This window comes from Hibiscus syriacus, unplaced genomic scaffold (assembly GCF_006381635.1).
Source record: "Hibiscus syriacus cultivar Baekdansim isolate YM2019G1 unplaced genomic scaffold, ASM638163v2 tig00110053_pilon, whole genome shotgun sequence".
Lineage (NCBI taxonomy): Eukaryota > Viridiplantae > Streptophyta > Magnoliopsida > Malvales > Malvaceae > Hibiscus > Hibiscus syriacus.
Window position 1 is genome coordinate 459,111 of NW_024062577.1, and position 9,518 is coordinate 468,628.

Genomic DNA, 9,518 nt, shown 5'->3' on the forward strand with positions numbered 1-9,518 from the left:
TTTTCTCTCAAAGTCTGAAAACTAGTGGTAGATGATCTTGGTATTAGAAATAATTTTTTATTAATTATCGTTGAAATAATAAATCTTAAGCATATTCAATTAAACACATAGTCTGCCTGCTCTAAAGCCAGGAAATTTCTTGGAACCCTTAATAAGTTTATATATATATATATATATATATATTAGTAGAGCAAATTTTGAGGTCGTGGGATCGAGTTCCATGGAGGGCATTTCATAATTTGGAGGTCTCCTATGAAAGCTGCTCTCAACTTAGTGTTGGGGGCAACCTACTGTCTTACCTCCCCCTTACCCCATTACATATGAGAACAAGAGACATTCATTTTTTTTAGTAGATTTTAATTTACTCAAAAAATATAATATTTTTTAAGTCAACCACAATAATTATACAAGACTGCAACTTGGACAAATCAAGGAGGTGACTTAGTTGAATCAAAATGGCAGCAAAATTCTGAATCCCTAAGCATAAGTTTATATGATGTAAAATGGATTAGTTTTAATTACTATATATATTTTATATAAAACAAGTTCAATGAAGAATTTACAGAACGAATTTCATTAAATATTATTGACAGCCTGACAGGAGATGGTTATATCAACCAGTCGGATTAAGTCCTTAATTATTTGCTTGGAGTATTTAATATAATAATATATTTGATTTTATTTTGATCATTTATAATTAAAAAATTAATCATAATATTATCATATCATTATAAAATGACATCACATCGTAATTGAAAAAAAATCACATAAATAATTTTGGTTATTTTTAACTACAAAGGATCAAAATGGAGGTTTTTTTTTTATTAAAAACCCCTAAAATTCATTTTATTAGAAAAATAACCTTTAACAGAAATTATTTGAAAAAGTGCTCTTCAAGTTGTCCATATACGATTACCTCGCGTTATATAAAACGCGAATAAAGACCTCACGTTTCATGGGGCGCGAGACATCCGAATTGAAAACACTTTTTAAAAAACCCAATTTAATATTTGGATAAACGACTTCGCGTTTTGTAAAACACGCGGGCCACGAGAAATTAAATTTATCGCGCGTAGTATTTTACGAACCTTGCGTCCTACAAAACGCAAAGTATATGCATTTCCATACCACATTGCAACTGTCTATAGTCATGTTCGAGGGGTATTATTGGGTAGTTAAACTGATTTTTTTTGTAATTTATAAGATTAAAGCCATAACATTAGAAGTAATCTTTCAGTTGAGGTCAATATTAACACATACGAGATATAGGCGGATGCACTAAGCTCGATAGGGGCCCAAGTGCATCCTCATTATTTTAGAAAAATGATTAAATTTAATTTAAAATGTTAAAAAAAAGAAAAAGAAAAGAAAAATTTTGCATACCCTTATTTGTAAGAAAATAATATTAAAATTTTGGACTCATATTCTTAATTTTTTTTTTATCCGCCACTGATACAAGATATTGTAAGCATGGTAAAAATCGCGTTGAAAATGGTTCCAAAGTTTAGTTTTGTACATGAAGAAGAAGCTAAAATGGCTTGATAGGTATATTTGAGAAGTATTTTCGGGAAGTTAATATGAAATTTTTCATAATTTATAAGTTTAGAGGCATAGTTTTGGTACTTATGTTTCAACTGGGGCTAATATTGTCACACACGAGACATTGTAAATATTATAAAAATTACGTTAAAAATGATTTGAAACCAAAAGAAATTGAAAACTAACAAATATATCTTGTTAATTACAATAGTACAATGAAAAAGTATAATTAATTGATACGAGAGCGTGACCGATTAGGACATTTGTTTTTTATGCATCCAAGATTCTTACAGATTGTGCACAATTTCGATTGTTCGATTCTTTCTAGATGTTCGACCAAATCTTCGTCACAATAAATCCTCTTGACATAATTAAAATAACATAACATAAAATATAATACCAAAAATTAAAATAATATAAATTTCAATACCATAAAATATAATTACATAATTATAGTACATAAATTGCAAACGAAACAATGCTTTATGTTGTGATTGTCCTAGTTTTGATGGAACGAGAAGTTTCCTGAATCTTTCTTATATGAGGGAAGCCCTAGATTCTCGAGTGAAAATGTACCTTTTTTCATATCAACGTCACAAGTGATAAAAAGATGATACCTTTTTAAAAACGTGATGGAATGATAAGTTTCCTGAAAATACCATGTTTAATGGAAGAAATGAGAAAGATTTACCCATGACCTTGCGAGAGAAACTCAAAGGATGGTGTCCTTATAAAAGACACCTCTTATGGTGGTATAACTTATAACATTGATATTGACATAAAGATCTCTAAGATTTATGTCAAGTCGTGCTATCAGAAAAAGAGCCCCTTATAAGTAGAGACCTCACATTCAACATTAGAATACCACTAGAAGAGGATGCATTTTATAAACGGGATTAAACTCGTGTTGAAAATTGGGATAGCAATGGCACATATACGAACCATTTTAACCGGGGTGCAACTCTTGAGTTCAGTTCATCATAAACAATGACACATACGTTTCATTGAGATTTCTAACCTTACAGAATGCGAGGTTCTATGGATTTTATTAAAAAATATGGGTAAATTATGTGTTTAGTACATAAATTATCAGTTTTGTTCCGTTTTAATATCTAAACTTTCAAAATTTCAAAATCATACTTAAAATCTAGTTTTTGTTTCATTTTAATACTCGTCGTTAAAACTTTAGTTTTTATTTCATTTTAGTACCCCGTTCAAAATTCAATATTTAAATTTTGAAAAGATTAAAAGTTTATGTACTAAAACATATCAAAACTGATATTTTAGGTACTAAACATATTAAGCTTTTAATGGTAGGGTATTAAAATGAAATGAAAACTAAATGTTATGTATGGTTTTGAAAAATAAAAAAATTAAGTACTAAAACGGACCAAAACTTATAGTTTAGATACTAAATACATAGTTTACCCAAAAATATTTCATATATCTTTATCCCACAATAAATTCTTGAGACGATTCAATTTCTCACTGACCTTATATGGAGCCGTATGCAAGGTCATTTATCCAAATATTAAATTAGGATATCTTGAAAGTTCATTCACGTAAGATGGATCTTGCGACCTGTGGAACGTGAGATCATTACATACGTTGTGTAGAATGTGAGATAATCCTACATGAGTAATTTAATTTTTTTTAATAAAACTTTTTGGGGTTATTTTTCTAATTAATTAATTTTTTTGAATTTCTTAAATAAATAAGTCCATAACAAAACTAAATCATAGTATTAAATATAATTTTAAAGACAAAAATAGTTAAATACATAATTTACTCCTGTTTAATGTAATGAGTTAACTGATCCAAATCAGAAAGATGTACGGTAGTTTAGACTTTGGAATTCAAAGTTAGGCTTCGTTTCTGACTGGAAACCTTTTTCTTTTTTAAGTCTTTCTCTCATCTTCCCCAGCACTTATAAGTTATGCAACCGCCCCATTTGCCTTTTACGAGGAGAACTTCCCCCCAACAACTTTGCTCTGCAATTTCTTTTCTCTTTTCCTTGCGGAAGAAACCTGAACTAAATGCTTTGCAGTCGGAACAAAGAAACATCAACCAAAAAGTTATAAAGAAGGTGGAAGAAAAAGAGTGGGTTTTCAGTCCCTGAAACTTCACCATCTCCATTCCCTTTTGGTCTACTTTCTAGCTCATAAAAGTTGTAAGTGTTTCTCAACTTTTGTAATCTGGGTTTTTTTTTTCCATTTTGATTTTCTTTCTCTTCCCTTTTGTTTGTTATGTGCAGCAATTGATACTTCTTTTTCGTTTCACGTTTTTTGGGTTTTCTCTAAATTACTAACAATGGCATTGAGTGACCCCTATTTGTTTGCATTAAAAGGATCCCTTTGTTTCACTGGCCGGCCGCTTTGTGGGAACTCTGTTTTTTTCTCTCTGTCATTTAGTCCCCTCTCAAATTTTCCCATCTTCCAAACATGAGATAATGGCCTTATCTTCAGATCTTCGTTAAGTTCCTTTCATTTCACTATCTTAATGTCCTTCAATAACAATTCAGATGAGATGCCTCAATCATCTTTCGCTTTCCACTTTTTTCATGATTGAGTTTGTCCGAAAATCATGCATTGATGCCGATGTATACAAAGTTCCAAGAAATTAGTTTCTCTTTTGTGTAAGTACAAACGTACCAAATAAAGTGGCAAACTATTCCCAGATTTTTCTACCCTGTAATCCTCGCTGTGAAGACGGCTAAAAGCTTTAAAGCCTTTTTCTAAAACCCAATGTTTACGGAAAACGATGAACCTGGCCTATTTATCCATCTTCGTTTTCCTTTATATTAAAATTGATGTACGACGCTTCCTTTCTTTTTTAAATATTTTCTTTTTCGTCTACGTTGTTTCCATGGAAGCTGTCTCCATTTCCCCTGCAACTAGTTCTTTTATATTACGTGAATTTCTCCGTTTTTCACTCGCAATATAGATAAATTAATATCCCTCAAGCCTTTTGCTGTCAACTCTTCTTTTCTTTATTGAACACTTTGTGTATTTAATTCACAAAATAATAATATAATTTCCTGAAATATCTTTGCGTTTAAAACTGATGTTCAATCAATAATCTGATATAAAAAAATCCGGCAACTTGTGTTTTGATCTTCATTTTAAATTTCCCGTGTGCTCAGGCGGTTGATCAGCAATGAAAACAGATATGAGAAAAAACTACAAGGTACGCACGCCTTTTCTTTCTTCTCAGATTTATACTTATCGGATTTTGATTAACGGGTAGCTGAAATTATGGATCTTTGTTTTGCTTTTTGTTGGCTGTTATACAGTCTTCGTGGCCTAAATTAATTGTTCGAAAATGGCTGAATATACCGAGTGGAGCAGACGAATTTCAGTCCGACTACGACATGAACGGTAAAATCCCATCCTGAATTTCGCTTGAAAATTTTATTCATGGATTCAAATAACAAACAATCTGTGCCTCTCTTTTTGACAGACGAAACCGATGAAAGACTACAGAGTTGCTGTGACCAGGAAAATTTCTCAGGTAAAATATTACTTTTATTGGAATTCGTGCTGATTTTCGTGAAAAGATGAGAAAACTGGGAAAAGGGATTATCGTATTTCCCAGTGTGATTTCTTTTTGATTGGACGTCATGCCAGTTGATTTTTGATTGATCAAGAGCTTTAATTATATGCCACATGACGGGCAAGATTCGACTTTTGCTGTAGCAAGAACTAATACTTAGATTTTACTTTTTATAGAAGGCTGGTCGATGGAAACCGCCGGAGGGATTAGACCGTCGAGAAGTATGCCGGAGCCACCACCTGTCACCGATTCACTCAACCTCAGGTGAGTTTATTAAAAACTTTAATTCGCACTTTAGAATTTGTCTATGATACGCGCATACAATACGGTAACCTATTCACACTAGAGGATGAGTCGAGTGACTATATCCTTTAAATTTTTTTAATAGATATTATCTTGTAATCGATTATTAAAAAATAATACGGTAAACTAGAATTATTGAAGATGCTTTTTTGTTTTTTGTTTTTTATGGTTAAAGATGTTTGTTTTTGGGGTTTTCAGGATGTTTGTAGGGACATGGAATGTGGGAGGAAAGTCGCCTCACGAGGGTCTGAACATAAGGGATTGGCTTGGCTCGGCTGATATCTACGTTCTTGGGTAAACTCTTTCTTCCATTGCTCCAAATTGCTTTATCATTGAAAAATTTTCATATAGAAAACCATCACTGTAGTATTTTGGAATGATTTGATAACCCAGATTTTCTTGAACCTGTTAGGTTCCAGGAAATCGTTCGTCTAAATGCCGGCAACGTGCTTGGAGCCGAGGACAACGAACCGGTTGCCAAATGGCTTTCCCTTATTCGTGAAGCTTTGAATTCTGACCAAAGTGACCAAGAACTTGCTCAACGAGACAGCAGTGCCACGGAAGAACGCAGTCCATCCTCGTTTCACCTTGAGCAGCAAGCAATCCCGAAGCCTAGGATCAGTTTTAGTGATCTACTCTCAGAGGAAGATGAACTTGGACAAGAGAATTTCGAAAGATTGCTAAGTTTCAATTCCGATTCCATCGAGGAAGGCTCTCCTAGCCCGACTTCCGTGTCTGGCAGTCCGACCCAGCAGCGCTTCTGCCTAGCTGCCAGCAAGCAAATGGTCGGGCTTCTCTTATGCGTATGGGTCCGGTCTGCTCTTTACAAGCATATCAGCAATCTTAAAGTCTCATGTGTTGGCCGTGGCATCATGGGATATCTTGGAAACAAGGTCAGAAGCTGCACTTATTCTACACTGTTGTTTACATGTCTGCACTGAAAGTGTATTAACTATAGCTTCTTTTAATTACTTGGTAACAGGGTTCGATATCCATTAGCATGACGTTGCACCAAACAACGTTTTGCTTCGTTTGTACCCATCTGACTTCCGGGGAGAAAAAAGGGGATGAGATCCGAAGAAATTCCGATGTTGCGGAAGTATTAAAGAGAACAAGATTCTGTCATTCTTTTAGAGATATTGGTCGGCCATTTCCCCCACGGAGCATTTTAGATCATGAGTATGCCCCTTCATTAAAATTATCTAGTTTCTAACACATTTTTGTTTGATCTCTAACGTTTCCCCCTTATTTAAATCTGTTCAGTAAGGTCATTTGGTTAGGAGATTTGAACTATCGGCTTGCTCCGGGTTGTGCAGATATGCTTGATTTACTGAACAAGAATGACTGGCAAGCGCTTCTAGAGAAGGATCAGGTGAGAGGCTAATCTACATAAGTTGTTTTTCTTCTTCAGATAAGATGTCAGATCTGTTTATCTCTTAGCTTTGGCACCATTGTCCTGTGAAACAAAGAAAATAGATGGTTGATCTTGATTTTCTTCATTGTTTATTTCAAGGTCTAACATGTTACATTTCCCTAATTGCTTGGCAGCTAAGGGTCGAACAAAGGGCGGGTCGGGTGTTTTCCGGATGGGAAGAAGGCAAGATATACTTCGCTCCGACTTACAAATATCTCGCCGACTCTGACAACTATGTTGTCCAAACATCTAACTTGAAAGAAAAACGACGAATCCCTGCCTGGTAAGGTTTCACATTTATGTTCCTTTCGCCTCAATTTATTAATCCATAGGAATTAAATTAATTCCAAGTTGTGCATTCTTTAAGGTTGCTTGTTGGAAGTTTCACTCTTAAAAAACTATTCCTGTTAACATTTACAGGATTTGAATATATTTCTGCATTGTTTTGATTACTTACACTTCTGTTCTTTGTTTTGGCAGTTTCCATTATTTATTAGATTTTTAATGGAACTTGCCGACCCTCAGAACATTACTACAGACTAATGTTAGCAGTTCATAATTAAAATTTCATGCACTATGATTAATTAGTATTATCATCTCCTCAAAACAAACAAAGTTATGTTGGGAAACACTGATACCATTAGTAAATCAATTTTCAATAAACATAAGGAGCACGTTTCCTATTATTTTAAGGAATCTGATTGTGTAGCCAAAGGGCAGAAAGTTGATTATCATTTGCATCATTAATCTGGTTTAGCTAAGGTTTAAACAAAGTTTTTAACTGGTGATGAGATAAATTAAATCTCGGTCGGCAAGTGTGGGATTTGTCTTGTTCCTTTGAATAAAATAGTGACCTTAAATATAACCGACCATGTTTAATTAATTCTTGTTGCTAATACATGTGATTGGTGAAACCTTAACCATTGGCATATTCAGAGTCTTCATTTAGTTTAATCATTATTAAATCTTCCTTGTTGGTGGCCAAGTAAAATATTATATACGACGTCAAGAACTTATCCATGTGAAGAAAAAGAACAACTCAAGGAATGGTTTGAAAATGAATGCAGGTGTGATAGGATCCTATGGAGAGGTGAAGGACTTAAGCAGCTTTGGTACTCGAGAGGTGAGTGTAGGTTCTCGGATCATAGACCGGTTTATTCTCTCTTCTCGATCGAAATGGATTTATCGAACAAGCAAATACCTATTGCTAGATCATGCCCTCCTCGGTTTTCGTCGAAATCTGCCTTGACTTCAGCTTGTGGGGGAAAGGTCCAAGCTGAGGAACTGTTGGTAGTTCCCAGAGCACAAAGCTCTGCATAAATGCAACTAAAATTCGAAGTTACAGCTGAATCTCAAACCATAAATACTGATGCTAACGCGACAGGTGTTGTCGACGACGACAAAGTGGCATTTCCCGGTCCATGAAGTAGAAGAAGAAGAAGTGGGTTTTGGTGGTCATTCCTGATATTTTTGAAAAAGCAATGATCTCAGTGTAAATATGTGCAGACAGATAAAGCAGCAGCAGCCACAGGGGGCTTGAAGCCCGTGCTTGTTTTTTGTTTAACTGGAAGAGAAGTCTTTTTCAGCTTTGTTTTTTGTTTCGTTTGTATTAACTGGAAGAGAATACTTGGGTTAAAGTGAAAAATGTAAATGAAGAAAAGTGTCTGCAGAGAAACAGCTTTGATTAATCATTGACGAATCAAGTCTTATTCCATTGATTGTTTTTGGCTATTTCTTCTTTTAGGCCAGCTAGCCAAGTTGTTTGTGACTCTGGATCATGGGTCAGCCCCATGCGTTGCTCCGCAGCATCAACTGAGTTAGAATGCTTCAGTGGGCTATGATCTGCTGTAATGGTTTTCCTCAAGTCTGCAATGCTTATCAAACCCAATATATAATTATGACATTTTCTTCTATTAAGATTTAAAAAACAAACATTTTTTAATATTATATATTTCATTTGTATTTGATACAAATTACTTAATATATAAAAAACATATTACAAAATTGGAAATAGATCTAGTTTGACTGATATAGTGAATGTGTTTGAGAATATAAAAAAAGAGGTCCATTAAGCTTAATTATTACAGATGGTGTATCCGGTTGGGATAGAGTCCAGATTCATGATCTTAGCGGCAATATTTTATTCTACAAAAGCATATGGTGAATTGAATCAGATACCACAGGCAGTACTGAAAATCATATCCGTTCTGGACAATTCTACACATGAATCCAATGGAATTTCTCTTCAACCGTGATGGCCTCTTCATCAAAATTCTCCTTCTTACTCGATTCTATTTTAGCTGCTTCCATCAATGGCGATGGTGGCAAATTGTAATCCTTGCTTTTACCCCCACAGCACCAGATATTTATAAGAGACAATAATTTCAGTGACAAAAAATTCCATATAATATACGATTTTAACCAACTTTTTCCGGATTTGCCAAAATGACCAACAAAATCGCAATGCGATCGCTAATTCGTAACGCGATCTCCATTATCGCAAATCAGTTTCCAGATTCGCAACGCGATTATGACTATCGCAATGCGATTTTCCAATTTCGCGTTGTGATTTTCCCAATTCGCAATGCGAATCGCATTGCGATTTATGTATTCGCGTTGCGATTTTCATAATTCGCAATGCGAATACGTAAATCGCAACGCGATTAAGTAAATCGCAATGCGAATTAGGAAAATCGCAATGCGAATATTA

General features: G+C 34.4%; 1 protein-coding gene across 2 annotated transcripts; it reads left to right on the forward strand.

The window, feature by feature from the left end:
* The first annotated feature begins 4,592 nt into the window (after nucleotides 1-4,592).
* On the forward strand, nucleotides 4,593-8,240 carry LOC120214151 (type I inositol polyphosphate 5-phosphatase 8-like). Of its 2 annotated transcripts, none has more exons than XM_039212118.1 (10): nucleotides 4,593-4,725; nucleotides 4,832-4,916; nucleotides 4,999-5,049; nucleotides 5,268-5,355; nucleotides 5,593-5,688; nucleotides 5,807-6,287; nucleotides 6,377-6,573; nucleotides 6,658-6,766; nucleotides 6,943-7,091; nucleotides 7,876-8,240. In XM_039212118.1, exons 1-10 carry the CDS (start codon nucleotides 4,696-4,698, stop codon nucleotides 8,126-8,128), a joined length of 1,539 nt encoding a protein of 512 aa, XP_039068049.1. In that variant the 5' UTR covers nucleotides 4,593-4,695; the 3' UTR covers nucleotides 8,129-8,240. The 2 variants fall into 2 exon arrangements, with proteins under 2 accessions (XP_039068049.1, XP_039068050.1); XM_039212119.1 differs by having other exon boundaries at nucleotides 5,271-5,355.
* The last annotated feature ends 1,278 nt before the right edge of the window (nucleotides 8,241-9,518 follow it).

Bases quoted from the DNA above. Each gene is read 5' to 3' on its own strand.
- LOC120214151 (XM_039212118.1), top strand. From the start codon at position 4,696: ATGAAAACAGATATGAGAAAAAACTACAAG. The intron at 5,689-5,806 runs GTAAACTCTTTC...TGAACCTGTTAG, and splicing joins GCTGATATCTACGTTCTTGG to GTTCCAGGAAATCGTTCGTC. The intron at 6,767-6,942 runs GTGAGAGGCTAA...ATTGCTTGGCAG, and splicing joins CGCTTCTAGAGAAGGATCAG to CTAAGGGTCGAACAAAGGGC.